Genomic DNA, 22,310 nt, shown 5'->3' with positions numbered 1-22,310 from the left:
AGGTGGAGCACACCTGGGGTGGAGCACACCTGGGGTGGAGCACACCTGGAGTGGGGAACACCTGGGGTGGGGAACACCTGGTGTGAGACACACCTGGAGGTGGAGCACACCTGGGGTGGAGCACACCTGGGGTGGAGCACACCTGGGGTGGAGCACACCTGGGGTGGAGCACACGTGTCGTCATCTCATACCCCAAGAGCCATCACACGCGATGTCATCACATGCCCCTCAGGACCTTATGGTGCGTAGCGCAGTCTATTATTCAATGTCTTTGGCCTCTATATTTATGCTGTGAAGAAGAACCGTTGGCCGAAACGTTTTTATTGAGGAATGTGTTGCTTTCTTTTGTTATTATCTGTGCTTGTGCATCACCGTCAGCGCAGCGTCACACATACACACACACACCTGCCGTGATTCCACTCACCTGAGACCATCACACCTGGCATCATTACCTCCGATTAGCTCGGTTGTCTACATTCGGTGCGAATGAAGTTCTACATACATCATCACGCACCTGAGATCATCGCACACCTGGCATCATGATCACACACCTGGGACCATCACACACCTGGCATCATCATCACACATCTGAGACCATAACACAGCTTCTGTGGTTACACAGCACTGCCCAAGGCCCACACCTGGCACCATCGCATGCACGCACGCACGCCTGCTCTGCTCTCTCCCATGTCTGCCCCACATGTCCCCACGTGTGTGCGTGTCTCTCTCTCTCTCCCGCAGTAGTCTCCTAGCGCCGCCACCTGCCCGGGGAGTGTGCAAAGGAGCGAGACGCACACGCATTTGCCTGTCAATGAAGGGCCCCAGCTGATAGCGATCTGTGAGTGATCGCAGGCACTCAAGATTTTACTTGAAGATGACCATGGGGCGCGGACCGAGGGACCCTACGTTCTCACCCAGTATTATGTAATACATCACAAAGGGGTTGTTTTCCCGAGAGAGGCAGAACGATGAAGATGCCATAGTGGCCAAGATTGCTGATGCGACCACACGCTTCATTGGCATCGATTCGTACCCCTCCGCCGGATTCCGCAGTTTCTGGTGCACGGGACCTGTCCGAATAGTCCGCACACACCGTCTCTGCCCGTTGTCAGACTCGCATAGAGATCCATAGACTCACAGAGAAACCCATAGACAAACACACAGACCTACAGAATCGAACAGGGACATAGAGACTCACACAGAGCCACAGACTCACGGAGAATCATAGTTTCACAGATAGACCCCCATACTCACACAGAGAGCCATTGACTCAATCAGTCTCATCGACTTATACGAAGCCACAGACTCACACGGAGAGACCACGAAATGCGGCGTCAGTCTCCACCACCACCTGGCCTCTGGCCTTCTCTTGCCCTGGGTCGAGGACTTATGCCGTGGTTTGCGGGCTATGAGGTGCTCTGGAAATTAAGAAATGAAGACGCCCCCCCCCCACACTCGTGTACGGTGTCAGCGAAGTCACAGCGCTGGCCACGCACGGCTACTGGAGTATAAGACGCACCCCCAACAGGTGGAGAGATGCTGATGGTTGATGATGGTGGTGAAGATGATCATGACGCAAATTGCGATCACATTGATAACCGATGACGTTGACAGAGCTGACGCTGATGACGATGTTGTAGGAAAGCCCTGCACGCGTCAGGTGACCAGAGCAGTCTCGCCACGGTGATGGGCGATGTGATGTATAGGTGATGGGTGATGTGATGTGTAAGTGATGTGTAAGTGATGGGTGATGTGTAATTGATGGGTGATATGATGGGTGATGTGTAAGTGATGGGTGATGTGTAAGTGATGTGTAAGTGATGGGTGATGTGATGTGTAAGTGATGGGTGATGTGATGTGTAAGTGATGTGTAAGTGATGGGTGATGTGATGGGTGATGTGTAAGTGATGTGTAAGTAATGGGTGATGTGATGTGTAAGTGATGTGTAAGTGATGGGTGATGTGATGGGTGATGTGTAAGTGATGGGTGATGTGTAAGTGATGGGTGATGTGTAAGTGATGTGTGATGGGCGATGTGTAAGTGATGTGTAAGTGATGGGTGATGTGATGGGTGATGTGACACAACTCGTGGATTGTTGCATCGCGGGCTTCGGGATGACTTCACCCGTCTGACCCGCCTCGACTGGACCTCTGTGAGAAAGAGCTTTACAGCTCCGCGGATTCCTCCAGCGCAAGTGCAGATCGTGGTTCTGGGTCGATCGTGACGGAAGCGCAACGGCCATGCGAGTTCAATGCTTGGTGGGGGAGTTGATGGCGGAGCACGAGGAGGAGGAGGATGAGGAGGAGGGGGAGGAGGAGGGGGGGCCGTGGTGTTGACGAAGCCCAAGGAGACGTCCCCGGACTCGGCGCCCCCTGCCCGGGCCCCAAGGGTCGCGTCGCCAAGCGGCGGGCGGGCACGGGGAGGCCTTCATCCAGCAGTGGATTGGTCGTGGTTGGTGATGGTCGGCGTCAGGGGAGGCGCCTCGCCGACACCCTGCACCCCGCACTGGCGCCGCACAGCCTCAGCAGCGCTCCTCACGCCCGCGACCTCCACTCGACTCAGAACCCGCACCCTTGACCCCTGGTCCTCATACCCCGAATCCTTACACCCCAGTTCCTCCGGACCCCTGATCCCTGTTCACCAGTCCCCAGATCCCCGATCCTCAGACCCCTGTTGTCCAAATTCCTCAGACCCCTCATCCCCAATTCTCGGACCCCTGCTCTATATTTCCTTGGTCCCCCTCCCCCCAGAACTCCCCGATTCCCAGACCCTGAATCCCCTGATCACATTTTCAGACCCCTCAGTTTCTACAGACCCCTGATCCGCAACCCCTCACTTTTGATCTGAGCCCCTCTCCTCCGATCTCTGCCCCCCAGACCCCAACCCCCCTCCCCCGATCTCCGCCCCCAGACCCCCAACTCCCTTCCCCGATCTCCGCCCCCCAGACCCCCAACCCCCCTCCCCCGATCTCCGCCCCCAAGACCCCCAACCCCCTCCCCCGATCTCCGCCCCCCAGACCCCCAACCCCCCTCCCCCGATCTCCGCCCCCCAGACCCCCAACCCCCCTCCCCCGATCTCCGCCCCCCAGACCCCCAACCCCCCTCCCCCGATCTCCGCCCCCCAGACCCCCAACCCCCCTCCCCCGATCTCCGCCCCCCAGACCCCCAACCCCCCCAGACCCCCCTCCCCCCTCCCTAATCCCCCCAGAGGCCCCGGGCCCCGTCCCCCAGACCCCCAACCCCCTCCCGCCTCGCGCGCCATTGAGGAAGCGCGGAGCAGGAAGCGGCGCGCGGCGCGGGGGAGACGACGCGCGTGGAGCCCTGTGGCTAGACCCCGCCGGACCCCCAATCCAAGACCCCGTAACCAAGACTCGCGGGCCCCCCAGCCTCCGTACCCCCTTCAGCCGGGCCCCCTCGGCCCCACAACTTCGGTGACAAAAACTTCGCCAAACCCCGAGCGGCGCAGCCCGGCAGCCACAACTCAGCGGACCCCGGATCGAGGGGACCCCCGACTTCCAAGGGCCCCTGTGGTCATAGATCCCCGTCGTACCCCGAGACTGGGACCCCTGCAAAGTCGACTCCCCTCGCACCCGAATCTCTTACCCCGGATCGAGGGGACCCGACTACTGGACGTCGGAACCCCGAATCCGGAGCTATCCCCTCGGACCAGCAGACGCAGTCGGACCCCGGATCGAGGACCCCGGTGAGTCTCTCCCCTCTCGGGCCCCAGGGGCCCCAGGGGCCCCAGGGACCCCGGTGCTCGGGCCGGGGCCCCTCTCGGATAAGTCGACGAGCCCCAGGGGGTCCTGAGGGACCCTTGCCGGAGCCGTCTGAGATGTTTGGGGACTCTTGGGGTCCTGAGGGACCCTTTGCGGATCACAGGCATCAGTTGTCTCGGGGGTCCCCCCCCCTGGGGGTCGGGGAGACGGCGATCGCTGGGGTCTACGGCTCTGTGTGGTGTCCTGGGGAACAGGGGACCCCCTTGGGATCAAGGGGACCCCGTTGGGATCAAGGGGACGCTCGTGGTTTATTGGGGTCGGTTGTGTGGGGGTTGCTGTACGGACATTGTTAAACTAACAGGGAACAGGAACCCCCCGATCATCGCGGCGGCCGTTGTGGTCCCAGAGTCTGCCTGGGCCCCTCTTAGAACCCCTGACAACCGGGGTCCCGAGTCGGGGTCTGGGGATGTCGGTCGTCAGGGCTGGGAGCGAAGTATTTCGCGAGGAGATGAGAGAGGACGTCTCGGCCTCGTGGGCCCATCATCACGCGAGGCGGTGAAAGCCTGTACTGTACCACTCGCTGACTGGACGTGCAGAGGGCGGGAGGCTGTGAACGAGATTGCTGAGTTACTGAGTTTGAATGAGTGCGGTCGGCTGTGCATGCGTGTGACGCATGGGGCGAGCATGAGGTGACACGGAGTGTGGGACAAAAGCTGAAACAGTTGCACGCAGTGCAGCAGGGGTTCTTGATTCCATTTGTGTGGAACTTTAGGGCTAGTTATTGGTCAAATATCCCAATGCAAGACCCTCCTGAAAACAAGTCTCAAGACTCGGCGGGACTTTGTGTAAATGAAGCGCATTGCTGTGTGTACTGCGGTGCTGACTAATGGGCAAGACTGGTGATGGAATGGCAGCCAAAGGAGGGAACGACAACTCAGGTGGCACAGTTGCTGCTCTAATTCATGGACGCTGTCTCAGTATTACCCTTGCCACTACCGTCATCACAAGCATCACCATCCAGCCTTGACTCTCATCACAATCCTCATCCTTACCATCACTATTTCCCATCACTACCATCAACATCACCCATTACCACCACAATTACTACCATCCCCATTGACTTTATCACCACACTGGCCACTACCCCAGTCCCCTCACCGACGCGGTTGAGGGGTAGGAGAATTAATCTAGACTTGAAACCACATTCATTGCATCGGTAAGCAAAATTAGGAAACGGATGTAGTCCGTTTCAACATTGAGATAACGGTTGCTGTGCATTCTCTTGAGATGCAAACTCAAGTCCAGGGCCAAGACCTTCCTATTCTCCTACCTGTGACTGACCACCTCTCTACCAATAAATATTCCCACTGTTTCAATACAACATTTTTAGATTTGGGACATTTAGACACTGTGTTCACCCGCATTTTTCTCTAACGTGTCTGTGTTTCTGTGGTGTCTGTGTCCCCCTGCTTGCTTCAGGACCGGACACAGGACAGGGCGGCAGAAAGGGGCAGCAGTGGGGGACACCTTGTGGGCACCATGCCGCGTTTACAAGGGGTCGGGGCCGACTCCTACCAGTTCAGTGTGGTGAGTATCATGGCACATGGTGCCACGCCACCTCATACCACGTAATGTCACACCACCACACCAAGCCACATCAAATTCTAAATGATGTCAAACCGTACCGTGCCACAACTTATCATGACATGCCACACGATGGCACACCTTGCCACGTCACCAAGCCACGTCGCCCTGACTAATGAGAAAATGAGTGGACTTGGGCAGGACATATCATGGCCTGAAGGGATGATGGGTGCTGGTAAAGACTTATAATGCAGTGGTAGCCAAAGCATGAAATGTGCCAAAGATAGAGCCATGAAATAAACTCATGAGCGGGTGCATCGCTAGCCCGTGAGAGATGGCGTCAACTTGGCGAGGGCTTCATTCAGAAGTGGATAGACCGTGGCAAATGGCGATGATGTCACTGTGGGACATGCACCCGTGCCCCGCTGTGGGTCCCCTTGGTGATAGCACGTCCGAATGCGTGCGCCACAGCCGGTGGTGACGGGGAGACCCTGGGAATCCCTGAGACGCCACCGCGACGATCGGTCGGGGCAGCTGCCGGCACGTCTGACTGCCCGCCCGTGCGCCTTCTGAAAAATGATTTTTCATGAGCACGAGAGGCCATTAATATCGAGAATAGCCTCTTCAATGAACGACCCATTCCAAGAAGACCAAAAGTAACAATGATTAATTCTAACAGTTGTAACTTGTGACAGGAAATAAAATACAGAATTAAAAAGATGTAGCTCAGCAAAAGAGTTACGAGGAACAAGATGGGGAAGATTAAAGAAAACGTTCGGAAAATAAAATTAATACGACGGCCATCTTTCTGTCGACAACAAAATGTGCCCCCCGTTGCTGTAGAGCATCTTCAGTCACATTCACAAGGGCATGCCGCGCGACTCGCAGGGACGATGGCTGCTGGCGTGAACAACTGCTGAGTAGCAGCCAAACTCGGGAAAGCGCCCGAGTTGACCGCGGCTGTGAAGCGCGGAGGTCTGCTGTCGTGCGGGCGCTGGGGGTATCGCCGACTTGGGGAGGCCTTCATCCAGGAGGGGATTGATCACGGATGCCGATTATGGTGACTGATACGTAAGAGATGTATGGTAATTATATGGAAAAGTATTAAGGGTGGCGGGGTGACAGTGGTGGCAAAGGAGACACGGGCAGGTGGTTGGGGAGGATCAATGCTGCCATTCACCTGCGTGCGTGTATGCACGTGGCCTCAAAGTGCACCTGGCCTGGCACAGGCGTCGCGGTGACGTCACCGTCACTTGGTGGCGAATGGCGGGTATTGGTGTCGGTGTACGTCTGTGTGTGCGTGTGCATATGCCTGGCAAATGGGCACGAGAGCGTGGGCGGGCGGGATGCGGTGAGGCAGAGTGTGTGCGTCATACACTCACCAACACACAAAGTGCCAAATTCGAGAGCATGTAAGTAAGAGTGAGAAGGCATTAAGTTGCACGTGAGATCAGTTCTACTTCCACACCCCGCGTGTGGTTGGGGAGGGCGTGTGGACATGGTGTATCAGGTGAGTTTAATTTTGGATTCAGTTGTGTATGAGTTATGGCTGTGTTGGTATTGTGTAACCGGTGAGACGGTGTTGTGTAAAGTGAAGTTGTGTTGACATGGTGTTCCAGGTGAGTTTAGTTTTGCTGTGTATGAGTCGAGGTGCGAGTACAGGCACTGTGTAACAGATGATCCTGTTGTTGGGTCCCGGTGTATTATCACCGTGTGCCACGTGAGATTAATTATTTACCCGGTGAGATGCTGTTACGAGCACAACACGAGTAGCGATAACCACAACAATATCTATATACATTTTGATTTAAATTTTGATTTAAAGCTTTCGTGACTGCAGGGATTCATATTCTTGGTTCTTTCGGTAAAGTCACGTAGAAGGGAATTAATAAAATAATATAAATATAATATCTATATAGCCAGGTGAATCTCCTCTGGGACTGAGTCGTTTTCAAGAGAGACCGTGACACAATGCTAAAGCTAAATCGGAACACAGCAGAGGGATCTCGGGAGTCCAAGATGGTGTGCATCAGACACGGACACGACGATTGCGTGCGATTCGAGCAAATCTATTGTGAAAACAAAGCCCGCCGCTCTGTCTCATTAACGTGAGTATGGCCACCGTTTCTCGACAGCTTCTTCACTTCCAGTTCAGACGATCATTCATTTAGCCCTGACCAGGCATCGAGCTCGGGATGCCGGCTTTAGTAGAGCAGTGCGCCAAACACTGCGCTGCCACCCCCGCCAATTTGGAGTTATCATCACCATCAGCAGCAGAAGCAGCCATGACCAACTCACTGCTGGATTAAGGCCGCCCCAGGCCATCGCCACCTCTCACGATCCTTGCGATGTGACGATCCACCCAGGAGCGCCTGCACGCGTTCCGGTTCATATCGCATCTAATGCAACCTTATTTCACGACGCAGCCCCAGTCCGTGAGACGTACATCACAGCGGCAGAGAAGCTGTGTTTATTTCATCGTGTACAATATCATGCACCGTAAAAATCACGTTTCAGATTAAAAATTGTAGAAACAGGTCTTGTGTGTGCACACGGGTATGCCCGTATCGTGTGTGTTTGTGCATAAATATTTACGGTATAAATATAATCTGGGGTGTCTGCCAAGTGTGGAGACACACCTTGGGCGTGACACATGCACTTGAGCCACACCTGGAGTCGACAGCCACACCTGGAGGTTACGCACAATCCGGACCGGAGCAGGCGTTGTGACGGAGTAGATCCCCCTGCTCCCCGCCCCTCCCTTCCGCTCACCAGGTACCTCACCAGGTGTGCCACAAGCTGGTGGTGAAAGTGCTGAGGGCCGAAAATGTGACCAAAGGGCGCCTGGGTGACATGAGTGAGTCGAGGGTGGCACTTCACACCTGCAACTCACCCCACACCTTAACCACTCATCCCTCCACATTCGCCAAGATGCGTTGTCCACCCCTGTTGTCGCCACTTGCCTCCTGTACTCACCCTCACCAGCCACCACCAACGCTTACCCCTCACCGCTTCTCTGCTCGCCACCCACCCCTCATTACTCACCTCACTCTCTTCGCTCACCACTCACCCTCCCCACTCTTCACGACCTCCCTCTGTCATATCACTCCCATGCGAGCCGTGTTTGTGTAATCCCTTTAGCGGAGTAACCGACCGATAATTACTTACGTTCGCACGGCATTGTGGGGCAGTCGTAACACGGTGTGCCTCGGGTTTGATTCCTGACTTGGTCCGTTTGCTGCATCGGTGTCTTGCGGGTTCTCCAGTTTCCTTTCAAAGCCAAAAGCATTTGTGATTGGTCTTGGCCAAACGTCCCAATGCAGGATCCTCCTGATAAAGATTATTTGGACTCAGTGGGGCTTTCCGGGTAAAGAAGTCATTATCATTATTATTGCAACGTTTACACAACTGAATGTGCGCGTGTGCACACGTGCTTGTGTGCAGTGGACACGCCGGACCCGTACGTGGTGCTGGACATCCGGTTGGCCGCCGACAGCTACAAGCGAACACGTCACCTCGACAATGACGTCAACCCCACGTGGAACGAGAGCTTCGACTTCCTCATCGACCTCAACATGGAAAACATCCTGGAGGCAAGGCCTCCATCGCACCATCGCACCATCACAGGGCATCCGTCTCCGGTTTTCAAAACCTCCAATCTAATCCTGTCCCCTGTGTCGGGTTTTCTAACCTGGTGTCTCATGTAATGCATCTGCTTCCTTCAAACCTTCTGTTGTCCTGGAGCGTAGTGTGGTTGGCCAGGGCACTGGTACAGAGAAGGAAATTTCCCCTTCCCCCCTTCCCTCCCACGGCCCCATTCCCCCCCTCTTCATAGCCTGCCGCCTCGGCCCCCCCGGCCCGTGGAGCCCCGGCCCATGCGGCCCGTGGCCCCAGTGCAATTCAACTGCCTGTGCACTTGATCGCTAGGCCACTGATCTTGCCTGCTGGTGCTCTATGAACTCGTAGCTCCCTTTGCCGTCTACTGCCTCCCTTTTTCTCTACTCCTCCCCCCCCCCCGTTTTATTTCTGTCTCTTGTCTCATGGCTCCTCTATCTCAGATTTGCCTCTCAACATACAGTTCATTCCCTTCCAGTGTAGGGGGCGATGCTACTGCTCTGCATAATCCCATTTAGACTAATTTGCAGGTAATTTTTCAGCATTGGGATGTTTGGCCGATACCAGTTACTTTGTACGTGTTCCTGAGGAAACCCATGCAGAGCAGGAGGAGAACTTGCAAACTCCACTCACTCACACTGTGCAGAGCAGGGTGAGAACTTGCAAACTCTACTCACTCACTCACACTGTGCAGAGCAGGAGGAGAACTTGCAAACTCCACTCACTCACTCACTTACACTGTGCAGAGCAGGGTGAGAACTTGCAAACTCCACTCACTCACTCACTCACACTGTGCAGAGCAGGGTGAGAACTTGCAAACTCCACTCACTCACTCAAACTGTGCAGAGCAGGGTGAGAACTTGCAAACTCCACTCACTCACTCACTCACACTGTGCAGAGCAGGGTGAGAACTTGCAAACTCCACTCACTCACTTACACTGTGCAGAGCAGGGTGAGAACTTGCAAACTCCACTCACTCACTCACTCACACTGTGCAGAGCAGGGTGAGAACTTGCAAACTCCACTCACTCACTCACACTCTGCAGAGCAGGGTGAGAACTTGCAAACTTTACTCACTCACTCACACTGTGCAGAGCAGGGTGAGAACTTGCAAACTCCACTCACTCACTCACTCACACTGTGCAGAGCAGGGTGAGAACTTGCAAACTCCACTCACTCACTCACTCACACTGTGCAGAGCAGGGTGAGAACTTGCAAACTCCACTCACTCACTCACTCACACTGTGCAGAGCAGGGTGAGAACTTGCAAACTCCACTCACTCACTCACTCTGTGCAGAGCAGGGTGAGAACTTGCAAACTCCACTCACTCACTCACTTACACTGTGCAGAGCAGGGTGAGAACTTGCAAACTCCACTCACTCACTCACTTACACTGTGCAGAGCAGGGTGAGAACTTGCAAACTCCACTCACTCACTCACACTGTGCAGAGCAGGGTGAGAACTTGCAAACTCCACTCACTCACTCACTTACACTGTGCAGAGCAGGGTGAGAACTTGCAAACTCCACTCACTCACTCACTCACACTGTGCAGAGCAGGGTGAGAACTTGCAAACTCCACTCACTCACTCACACTGTGCAGAGCAGGGTGAGAACTTGCAAACTCCACTCACTCACTCACTTACACTGTGCAGAGCAGGGTGAGAACTTGCAAACTCCACTCACTCACTCACACTGTGCAGAGCAGGGTGAGAACTTGCAAACTCCACTCACTCACTTACACTGTGCAGAGCAGGGTGAGAACTTGCAAACTCCACTCACTCACTCACTCACACTGTGCAGAGCAGGGTGAGAACTTGCAAACTCCACTCACTCACTCACTCACACTGTGCATAGCAGGGTGAGAACTTGCAAACTCCACTCACTCACTCACTTACACTGTGCAGAGCAGGGTGAGAACTTGCAAACTCCACTCACTCACTCACACTGTGCAGAGCAGGGTGAGAACTTGCAAACTCCACTCACTCACTTACACTGTGCAGAGCAGGGTGAGAACTTGCAAACTCCACTCACTCACTCACTCACACTGTGCAGAGCAGGGTGAGAACTTGCAAACTCCACTCACTCACTCACACTCTGCAGAGCAGGGTGAGAACTTGCAAACTCCACTCACTCACTCACTCACACTGTGCAGAGCAGGGTGAGAACTTGCAAACTCCACTCACTCACTCACACTGTGCAGAGCAGGGTGAGAACTTGCAAACTCCACTCACTCACTCACTCACACTGTGCAGAGCAGGGTGAGAACTTGCAAACTCCACTCACTCACTCACTCACACTGTGCAGAGCAGGGTGAGAACTTGTGAGCCCCACTCACTCACTCACTCACACTGCAGAGCAGGGTGAGAACTTGCAAACTCCACTCACTCACTCACACTGTGCAGAGCAGGGTGAGAACTTGCAAACTCCACTCACTCACTCACTTACACTGTGCAGAGCAGGGTGAGAACTTGTGAGCTCCACTCACTCACTCACACTGTGCAGAGCAGGGGGAGCACTTGCGAGCTCAGCACAAGCGCCCGAGTCCAATTTGGCGAGAGTCTCACCGCAAGTCTCACCGCGAGTGTCACCGTGGCGCTGCCGCCCAGGTGTTGCCACGTTCATCACCTCCATCCCCACCGTCCTCACGCAGGTGACGCTCATGGACGCCAACTACACGGTGGACGAGAAGCTCGGCTCGCAGAACTGTAACCTGCGGGGGTTTCTCCACGAGGGGCAGAGCTACCCACTCACCCTCACCTTCAACAAGGTGGGGGTCCCCAACCACCGCCCCCCCCCCCTGGGGGCCCCCCGCCACCCTCCTCTGCCGCCATTACCTGGCAGGCCCTGCACCCCTCAAGAGCAATGAGTAGGCATCGAGTTATCAGCTGCACTTCAATCCGCTGCTGGATGAAGGCCTTCCCGAGCCGTCTACGTTTCTCATCGTTACGTGGGTGGACTCATGTGCGCAAGAATACATTTACTACTAATGCAATCCGTATGAAAGTTGTAAGCCAGTGGTGTGTTCATCGAACGGAGCCGATGGAACTGTAGAGGCAAGACGCGCTGCGCGAAAGAGACGATAGAGGCGCGACGACCGTGACAGATCTGTTTTATTGGACTGTGAGCCTGGACGATCCATCGCATTCCAAGAGGAATAAGTTTTACAAGCCGAGTAACGAGCCGCGTGTGTAAACCGAGACCACCGACCCCCACGTTTCCCGTTGATGGGCCGAGCGGGGCGCGTGCTGATGCTCGTGCCCCGTGTTCTCTTTCAGGTCACCAAAGTTTACCTGGAGCTGCACCTGGAAGTCTGGTGAGTGGCGTCCCTCGGCGTGCGTGCCGGCGCGTTAGCGAGGACCGACTGAGGCCGGCGTGTCAGCCGAGTGGCCAACAGCAGCACCACGCCGGGTACTCTTCTAAGGAGAGGCCCAGGACCGGTTCGGATATTTATTCCCTGCCGATGTTAGCCTTGATTAGCGCGGTTGGCTACGTATGGTGCGAAAAGAGTTCAACATACGAGCGGGAAATTGAACGCTGGTCGCCGGGCTCATAGGTGCTCGCTATCGGCGCTCTCCCTAACAGCGTGTCAAAGGCTGTATGGGAGGTGTTTGTGTGTGCGGTGAAACAAGGCGACAACTCGTGCCAGGCGTGCTGCTCGAGTGGTACAGTGGTCAGCGCACCGTGCCAAGAACCCCGGCGACCAGAATTCGATTCCTGCTCACAGCCAACATTGAGTGATAAAATATTTGAATTGGTCCTGGGTCTTCCTTAAGTCGTCGGTCTAAAAACGAGTACCTGGTGCAGCGTGTAAGCATCAACACTGGGGAGACGAAGGCAATCGGGCGCAGTGTCGATTACGCTACACCCTCGTGCGCCGTGCCGGCCTTCATTGTCGCTCACTAACGGCACTTTTCCCAACGGTCAGTGAAGGTTATAACCGGGATCTTTGTCTTTGCAGCACCTCGTCAGATCTGCGATTCAGCATCCACTTGTGCCAGGAGGAGAGCGAGTTCCGGGCGAGGAGGAAGGAGAAGGTGTTTGAGAGCATCAAGAAGCTGCTGGGCCCGGAGCGAGCACCCCGGTCCCACCGAGAGGTTCCCAGCACCCCAATCCTGCACCCTCAACACAGAGACGCACACTCACAACACACTCGCACATACACTCGTGCAGCACGCACACATACACGTATACACACACACACACACTGCGGCCCAGCATGGTGCCGGAAACCCATTGTTTGCCATGCCGGACTTAATAGGCACTTGCCCCAACAGTCTGATAAAGGCTACACGGAGGATCCATGTCTCTGACCCCAGGTCCCCACGGTGGCTGTGCTGGGCTCGGGCGGGGGGTTCCGCGCCATGACAGCCATGGCCGGGGTCTTCAAGGCGCTGCAGGAGTCGGGGGTCCTCGACTGCACCACCTACGTGGCAGGGCTCTCCGGCTCCTCCTGGCAAGTGCCGAGCCGCACGCCCCGCCGCCTACTTTGATGTCCACTCGCATACCCATCTACTCCTTTATCCATCGCTTACTCCCTCCACTCGCTCACCCCTGCAGCTATCCACACACCCACACAACTGACCTTGCACTCACCTACTCATACTCACCTACTAACCCACTCATGCAGCCTGGCCACCCACTCACCTGCCCACCCATCCGCAGGTACCTGTCCACGCTGTTCTCGCACCCGGAGTGGCCGCGCAAGCCAGTGTGGGAGGTCAACCAGGAGGTGAAGGTGTCCGCGAGCCACTCGCGCTTCTACCTGCTGCGCCCACAGAGCCTGCGCCGCTATGTGGAGGCGCTCTGGAAGAAGAAGCGCTTGGGCCAGCCCGTCACCTTCACCGACGTCTTCGGCCTGCTCATCGGGGAGACGCTCATCCCCAACGTACGCTCTCCCGTCCAGCCGTCCATCGCTACGACTGTACATTCATCCGTTTGTTCATCCACTTGTCAGTCCATCCACTTGTCAGTCCATCCATCTCCCCGTCTATCCAACCTCTGCGTCCCAGCGTGTAAGGGGCTAGGGGCGTGGTGGTGGTGGTGGTGCAGTGCGACGTGAACCCGGCCGCCTCGCGGCCCTCGACCCCCGTGGGTGTTAAGGGGCCGTCCAATTGTGCAGAGGATGCAGGGGAAGCTGTCGGACATGAAGCGCGCGGTGCAGGGGGCGGACACCCCGCTGCCCCTCATCACCTGCCTGCACGTCAAGCCGGACGTGTCGGAGATCATCTACGCCGGTCAGCACGCAGCCCCCTGTCCTAGCAGCCCTTACCCTGCCCTTGTCCCCAGCTGGCCCTGCCCTGCCCCCACCCCAGCTGATCATCTTGCGACCATGCCCCCCCTGCCCTCAGCACTGGCCCCAGGCATGCCCTAGCTGACGCCGTTGACCGATGATCTTGCCTTTGCCGACCCTTTGTACCCGCGCGTGTGTACATCTGCGTACGCGCGCGTACACCCGTGTACCCGCACGGCGCAGACTGGGTGGAGTTCAGCCCGTTTGAGATCGGGATGGCCAAGTACGGCACGTTCATGCGCCCCGAGCTCTTCGGCAGCAAATTCTTCAAGGGCATTGCGGTGCGAAAGTACGAGGAATACCCCCTGCATTTCCTCATGGGTGAGTGGCACCGACTCTCGCGTCACCTCCGCTCACCTCCCATCTGCGCCCGCCCACCCCTCTCCGGGTGTGCCGCGAGTGATGCCGGGCGTTCGGTGTGCCGCAGGAGTGTGGGGCAGCGCCTTCTCCATCCTCTTCAACCGCGTCTTTCAGCTCGGAGACAAAGGCGAGTGCAAGACCACGATGGAGGAGGAGATAGGTAAGCATCGCACCACACAGCCCGTCACACCACATGGCACACACCTCCCTGCATTCCACTACATAGCACTGCACCAACAGTGCCACACCACAGGGCACAGCCCACCGCACCATGCTGGTAGACTGGAGTCGGTGGTACGTGACTAGTAGTAGACACAGTCATAGTGAGAGGACATACTGGATGTGGTGTGCTGGGCGTGGAAATATATTCCGGGTCGCCGACACAAACAGACCGCGGCTGAAATTGATCCCTGGGAATGGGCGCCTACAGATGCTGTACGAGGTGAACGTTGCACTGTTGTTGAGGTTGGTGTGACGGCGTGCTGTGTTATGTCGTACATGGGTGGAGTTGTGGCACAGAGGTCAGCGAGCTACATACCTGGTGGCCTGAGTTGGATTCTCGCTCAGGGCCAACGTCAACAATGAATATTTGAACCCGTCCTGGTCCTGGGCCTCCCCTAGGTCAACTCAGCCTTAATGAGTATCTGCTTTCGGTGTGTAAACATCAGCATTGGGGAGACAAAGGTGGCCGAACATGGCGTTGGCTACACCACCTCATGTGCAGAGTTGGCGTTCATCAGGTGCTGCTCGTTAACAGCACTTGCCCGAACAGTTTGTGAAGGCTACACGGGGGACCTTTGTCTTTGTTACGTGCGTCTTACACAGCGAGCCTCACCGTGGAGACCATCACGAGCAAGCAAAGCGCTTCCGACAGCGACGACGAAGATTCCACCGACGGGATGAGTGGCGGCGGCGCCAATGCCGACGAGGTCTCGGAGCAGGCCACGGCCAAGGCCGGTGGCACCGCTGCAGCGGCCGCAGGTGGCGGCGGCGGCGGGAGCTGGGTGGAGCGCATGCTGACCACGCTGGTGGGCGACACGACGCTCTTCACGACGCGCGAGGGGCGCGCCGGCAAAGTTTTCAACTTCATGCGCGGACTCGACCTCACGAACGTCCCCCGCGCCCCCTTCACCCCCGCCTCTGCCGGGGGCAGCCAGCGCGACTACACCGACAACGACGTCGCCGTGGCCGGTGAGGGGCAGCCGCGAGAGAGAGGGAGGTCGGGGGGCGACGGGGAGAGGGTCTGGAGAGAGAGAGAGAGAGAGGGGCAGGGAGGAGTAGGGGCAGTGGAGAGAGAGGCAGGGGGGGGGGGTGAGGAAAGAGGCAGGAAATTGTGCCAAGAAGTGTGAAGGGCCAAAGCCGTTATAATGAGCCCTGTGTAGTTTGCTGCGTGTGCACACACCGTGTTCCCACGTGCCTCTGCCCATCCTACCCGTGCCACGCATGCTGCAAGCACGCCATGTACGCGTGTGCGTGTGGATGATGTGTGCGCGTATGTGTGCGCGTGCGTGTGCGCAGACCCCGAGGAGTTTGGGATGATCTACGAGCCGCTGGACGTGTGCAGCAAGAAGATCCACGTGGTGGACAGCGGCCTGACCTTTAACCTGCCCTTCCCGCTCGTGCTGCGGCCTCAGCGCGGCATCGACCTCATCCTCTCCTTCGACTTCTCGGCGAGGCCCAGCGACTGCAGCCGCCCATTCAAGGTAGGCACCGCACGGCGGCAGCGATAGCAACGGCGGTAGGGACCATTGGGGTGCTGCTGTTGTTGGCGATGGCAACACTGGTGGTGGTCGAGACGACGGGGTTGATAGTGGTGACAATTGCGGTACTGCTGCTATTGGTGACAGCAGCGATGACAGCGCCCATGCCGTTGGTGGTCACGGTGCCGCGGCAACGGTAGCTTCGACGATGGCGTTGCCGCTATTGGCGGCGGCGGCGTTTACCGCAGTTACCGCAGTTACCGACGCGTGGTCTCGCCGGTGCTGGCCGCGCGAGCAGGAGCTGCTGCTGGCGGAGAAGTGGGCGAGGATGCACAAACTGCCGTTCCCGCGCATCGACGAGAACGTGTTTGACCGCGAGGGCCTCAAGGAGTGCTACATCTTCAAGCCGCAGGGCGCCCGCGAGGAGCGGCGTTGCCCCACCATCGTGCACTTCGTCCTCGCCAACATCGACTTCCGCAAGTTCAAGGCACCAGGTGCGCTGGCAGCTTGTGGGGCCCGGGGCCTCGCTCGTCCCCCCTCCGTGCTGGATATGGGGGGAGGGGGGAGGGGCACGGCCGCAGATGTTATCGCAGACAGCGCACTGAACTTGCTATCGCCGAGGTCCCCGGTTCGGTTTGATCTCCCGGCGTGGTGGTTGGCACAACGGTGCACGTTTCTTGAATCTCCACGCCACGCGTGCGCAGTGGCCCCAGCAGCACAAGCTGTGGTGGTTGTTGTACCACTCGCGGTAACCGCATGGGCAAACCCCTGGGGCAAACCCCTGGGGCAAACCCCTGGGGCAAACCCCTGGGGCAAACCCCTGGGGCAAACCCCTGGGGCAAACCCCTGGGGCAAACCCCTGGGGTAAACCCCTGGGGTAAACCCCTGGGGTAAACCCCTGGTTTGCGGCACTATCGAAACGTCGAGAGCATTGCACAACGCCGCGTTTAGCTTGCGAACGGAGAAACGAAGGGGGCTGTCGTGGCGGTGGAGACGGTCAGCTGGAGCATCTCCTCCAGTGGTTGTCAACACAAAACAGCGTAAGCGGTTACACCACAGTTAGGAGATCGATGGGCTGGGGTAAAATGTGGGTCCCTTCCACCTCTTCCACAAAGTCTGGCCACCATGGTCTTCACGGCTCTGGTGTTCCCAGGGTGAAACATTCCTAAATCCATCCATGGTCCACCCACCGCAGTTTTACATCGGCCAACTGGCCTTTTGGAGTCATAGGGACCCCCTGCCTGGTACAGCAGAGGGTGCGGGTGAGAGGTCAGAGGGTAAAGGTGAGTGCCGTGCCCCCTGCCACTCCGCCCAGGAGTGCCGCGGACCACCAAGGAGGAGATGGATTACGGAGACTTTGACATCTTCGATGACCCGTGCTCCCCGTACTCCACATTCAACTTCCACTACGCGCCCGAGGCCTTCCAGAGGCTACACGACCTCATGGAGTTCAACACCCTCAACAACATCCAGGTGAGACTCAAAATGGTGCTCGCTACAAGGCACCGTGACACACCGCAGATATACACACACAGCCACACACACAGCCACACACACAGCCACACACACAGCCACACACACAGCCACACACACAGCCACACACACAGCCACACACACACACAACAGCTCGCCCCACCCCCGCACAGCCGCATCCGTCCCCCGCCCCCCCCCATGGCTGCAAGCCCCCACTTGTGGGCAGCAGCAGCAGCACGAGTTTCCGTTCACGTCTCCCGGTCTCCGAGTGGGAGTGAGCGGGCGAGGACAGCAAGGGCAGCTCTCAGAATCTCGGAGTGGAAACACACGGAATTAAACAAACGTAAATTAAAATAACATTCCGCGCGGAGCTCTCCGCGCCACACAGTGCAGACACTCGGCTGGGAAACGCGACGTCCCCGGCAGAGCCGCGACAGTTCCCCTGGAGCGAGGGGGGATGGGGCCGCACGGCCACCGCCACGTTGTTTGTTTTACCTGCGGAGCCATTTTGTTCCTGCAACCACAGCCGTGGCACCTGCCAATAGCAATGGGCACGTACCGGGCTTTGTCAATCCACTGCAGGATGAAGGACTCGGCATGCCGCACTGTTCACTGGGTTGGGGGGCGGGGGGTTGTTTGACCATACTTCACCACGTTGGTCAATGTAGGTTGGGGAAATAGGGCCCCAGGACCGGTTAGGATTGGCACTGGCGTTCCGGTAGCCGGGAGCGAAACTCGCATTGCCAGGTTCATAGCACGCTGCGCCATCGCTCCCTAACCCGCCCTTTGCTCCGCCACCGCTCCTGACGGCCCCCACTCGCCAGGCCATCAAAGACGCCATCGAGCTGAGCATCGACTACCGGCGGCGCAACCCGACGCGCCAGTCGGTGACGCTGGCGGAGCCCGGCGGGGTGCTGCTGCGGCCCATGGACGGCTCGCGCAAGCGGCCGGCGGCCGAGCCCCTCCACAACCTCCTCACCTGACGGCACCGGCAGGGGAAGGGGGTCGCGGCGCCGGCCGCGCGCGAACGAACCGACCGGCGCGGGTGGCCGGACGGGCGTGTGGATGAATGGACTACCGGGTAGACGGGGGGGGAGGGGGGGGGGTGGAATGGCGTACCAAGATGGGCGGGCTGACGCACACATGGACGGACGCACCATTCTCTGTATTATCCGTGGGCACATTATCGAAGTTGTGACAAAACTAAACGTCTCGGCGCACGTGCCGGTCCTATTCTTGAGACGCTCTTCCCTCTCGCGACCGTGACTCAGTGCCCACCGTGACCACAAACATGTTGGAAGTTCGACCCCCTGACAAGCAATACAAACGTGACACGTAGCGAGGTTTTTTTGTTGGGAGAGCCCTCGCCTCCGTGAGGAATGAAGAGTAGCGCGCGGTGCCTTAGGTGTAGCGCGGTGCCTTAGGTGTAGCGCGGTGCCTTAGGTGTAGCGCGGTGCCTTAGGTGTAGCGCGGTGCCTTAGGTGTAGCGCGGTGCCTTAGGTGTAGCGCGGTGCCTTAGGTGTAGCGCGGTGCCTTAGGTGTAGCGCGGTGCCTTAGGTGTAGCGCAGGGCTGAGGAACGCGGGGCGCTACGCTCCACACGTGGCTTCGGTCGGCCAGCGGGGGGACGCGACGCTGCCTCCGAGTGCGGTCCCAACCGAGGGCTACTTTGACGGTGGTCACACCGCCCGGCACACAATGGCCAAGTCGGTAAATGCTCGTGCGCATTCAATATTTTTGGTCGTGTGAGGTGGTGGAGGGTCCTAACGACACAGATGGTTACATGGCCCATCCCAAAAATACATTCTGAACCAAAGGACATTTAAGGGATGGGTAGGCCGGCGACAGAAGGGATACGCAGGCAGACGGGGCCCGCGCGAGGGAAAGGTCGTCTTACAGAATAGACTCGGCGCTGTAATCAATTTCTAAGCTCATCGACTGTTGCGCGACTATGCGCATATATTGTACGCGATTGGTTAATGTGATCCCGGGATGGATAAACCTTCAGGGCTGCAGATGACACTGTATTTACTTCTGACACGACTATCCTGGATTCCACCCAATTAGCCAGCAAAAACATCCTGGCTGATATCACCGCCATCATCACAACCCCCCCCCCCCGTACCTCCAAGCCCTTCCGTAGAAGCAAAGGTCGTGTTTGTTATTTGGGGAGATTCCCAACGTCCCCGGCTTACCGCATCTTGTATTCCTCCTCTCGCTCTGGCTGTGGCTACCGGACACATTCCACCGCTTCCAGTGTTACCTGCCCCGCGGAAAACATGTTCGTAAACCTGCATACCACGTCCAGTAGAACTCCCCTTGGCTCTGCCTTCAACAACGTGCAGCCACGTGCCACGCACTCCCGACTTAGCAGCAGCAGCGTGCAACTGAAGCTCCGCAGTTGTGACGCTCATGAGCACGGGGACCAACTGCGCCCTGCTGCCCCCTTCCCCCGTGGCCCTGCCCTGTTGCCCTGCCCCGTGGCCCTGCCCCGTGGCCCTGCCCTGTTGCCCTGCCCCGTGGCCCTGCCCCGTGGCCCTGCCCTGTTGCCCTGCCCCGTGGCGCTGGATGTGCAACGTGCGTCACGTCGCGGGATATTCATTGCGGGATTTTCCACCGGGTTTCCCAAATCCACTGCAGTGAGTCTGTGCGCTCAAGCCGCCGTGGAATTATTGTTAGCTTATTATAATACAAATAATGGGTCAGAAAAACAAGCGCGGTCTTTAAATACACACGCAAGGCATATGTGTCACCTCCCTGTGCTCCTTAGTACTAATGCCTTAGAGAGCGGATACGTTCAGCCTTTTCATTTCCGTTTCTTCAACTTTGCCAATAAAGTAAAAACTTAGAATTGCGTCAGAGCGATCCAAACTGAGTGTGCGTGCGCGTGCGTAACCCACCACCCAAGTGGCAGGCAATAAAAACGTCCTCGTCAGCCGAACGGCAGAGCCAAACTGGGTGCGTGACCACCACCCCCATGAGCCAGCGAGTTGAGACAGTGAGTTGAGACAGCGAGTTCGAGGAGGTGGCGAGGGGGCCTCGTCTCACACAGGAATCGGTCCCCGGGGTCTCGCCGTCTCACAAAACGAAGGGGGCCCAAGGGGATACGACCTCTCGTTCCATCGCAAGATACAATCAAATACCGTTCCACGGTTCTCTCCCAAGTGCAAACTGCTCAATACATTTCAGAAACAAGTTTTAGATCTGGTTTCTGCCAGCAGCATTTGTTTAAGCAGGCAAAAGTGGACCGGTTTCACCTTCTCCAAGTCTCATCAGCAGTCAGGCCTGTTATACAAATGGTTCCAGGTTAAGGAATTGCACCTCCAGAGCGCCTGGTTAAATTCCTCAGGAACTCGAATCGCCTTGCACCCCATCTCATCTCAATTAATCCGACGCCTTGCTGCAGTGGAGCCACCTCTCCCTGCGCGTCGCAATGTGTACGGTGCACTGGCCTGCAAATGGGAGTTTGTATGACCGATGTTACGAGCAAGGGCTGTCTCGACATGTTTTTTAATAGGTGGAGGTTGCTGGAAATTAAGTGGCTTTCTGCTCATGTGTTTCACACCACGAGTCAGAGGTGGAGATACCACGAGTCAGAGATACCACGTCCGTATGGCGAACACCGATCCGCGATGTTGAGGTGGGGTCGCGTTGATTCATCGCCAGCTCGCGCACGTCACGTGCGAGTGGAGGGATCCACGTCCTTCTGACGATGTTCACCGCGGGGGTTTCCCCGCGCCGCGTGCGAGTTCGCTTCCTGTTTGGGGCCGACTCGGCCCTACGCCCTTCTGGAATCTTGTCTACAAGAGACAAAGGTCCCCCGTGTATCCTATACAGACTGCTGGGGCAAGAGGTGCTCGCGAGCACCTCTTCATGCCGGCATGGCACCAGGAGTAGTGGTTCGGTCAGCACCACGGCCACCCCCGGCCGCCTTTGTCTCCCCCGTGATGACGGTCACACACCGTATCCGGTGCTCATGTAGGGCCGAGATGACCTATTAGGGGAGGTTTAAAACAATGCCCCGCCAGTTCATGCTTCGCCAGACGCGTAGGGCTTGACATTTGGACCGTGGAATTTCCAAAATTTCAGTGGAAAATTCCCGTCAGAGAAGCCGGGACCAGGGCCTCCCCCTGGTCCACTGACTGCACCTGGGAGGGGCTGGAAGGCAAAGTGGGGGGCGGGCAGGCACGGGAGACGGATGAACGGTGGGGGGAGCGAGGGGGCGGGGCAGGGATTATTATTAGAATGAACATCGACAGTCAACATTTTCCGAATTCCTCTCCTGATCCCCGAGTTCTGCCCGTGCCTTGCACCGCGTCTGGCTGAAGAGGGGGCTGGGATGGCCGCGGTGGCCAGGGGTTGGCGAATCACGAAAAGATCACGATCGTCGTCGCATCCACGCCTCTATCTGCAAATGAGACTCGTCTAAGTCCCTAGCGTTCGCACAGAGGTCAAACCAAATACACTCAAAATACGAAACTTTCACTGTTGCCATAACCGTGATTACCAACCTGAGCCAGCCATCCCAATTACGGACAGGACCCTCTTGCAAAGGTCGTCCTCGTACACT

At 57.2% G+C, this 22,310-nt stretch overlaps 1 protein-coding gene across 2 annotated transcripts; it reads left to right on the top strand.

Moving 5' to 3' along the window:
* The first annotated feature begins 3,572 nt into the window (after positions 1–3,572).
* On the top strand, positions 3,573–20,588 carry PLA2G4A (phospholipase A2 group IVA). Of its 2 annotated transcripts, none has more exons than XM_078865257.1 (17): positions 3,573–3,702; positions 5,198–5,305; positions 8,078–8,159; positions 8,747–8,895; positions 11,570–11,686; positions 12,195–12,232; positions 12,878–13,013; positions 13,236–13,372; positions 13,582–13,804; positions 14,039–14,153; positions 14,393–14,530; positions 14,637–14,729; positions 15,395–15,760; positions 16,088–16,272; positions 16,568–16,763; positions 17,585–17,742; positions 18,577–20,588. In XM_078865257.1, exons 2-17 carry the CDS (start codon positions 5,258–5,260, stop codon positions 18,589–18,591), a joined length of 2,196 nt encoding a protein of 731 aa, XP_078721383.1. In that variant the 5' UTR covers positions 3,573–3,702; positions 5,198–5,257; the 3' UTR covers positions 18,592–20,588. The 2 variants fall into 2 exon arrangements, with proteins under 2 accessions (XP_078721383.1, XP_078721382.1); XM_078865256.1 differs by having other exon boundaries at positions 18,567–20,588.
* Positions 20,589–22,310: the final 1,722 nt, after the last annotated feature.

This window comes from Lampetra fluviatilis, chromosome 20 (genome assembly GCF_964198595.1).
Source record: "Lampetra fluviatilis chromosome 20, kcLamFluv1.1, whole genome shotgun sequence".
Taxonomy (NCBI): domain Eukaryota; kingdom Metazoa; phylum Chordata; class Hyperoartia; order Petromyzontiformes; family Petromyzontidae; genus Lampetra; species Lampetra fluviatilis.
This window is presented reverse-complemented; position numbering and strand designations above follow the sequence as displayed.

Excerpts from the sequence above, each read along its gene's own strand:
- PLA2G4A (XM_078865256.1), top strand. The coding sequence starts at position 5,258 with ATGCCGCGTTTACAAGGGGTCGGGGCCGACTCCTACCAGTTCAGTGTG. Across the intron at positions 11,687-12,194 it reads TCACCCTCACCTTCAACAAG|GTCACCAAAGTTTACCTGGA; the intron begins GTGGGGGTCCCC and ends GTTCTCTTTCAG. Across the intron at positions 13,014-13,235 it reads CACCCCGGTCCCACCGAGAG|GTCCCCACGGTGGCTGTGCT; the intron begins GTTCCCAGCACC and ends CTCTGACCCCAG.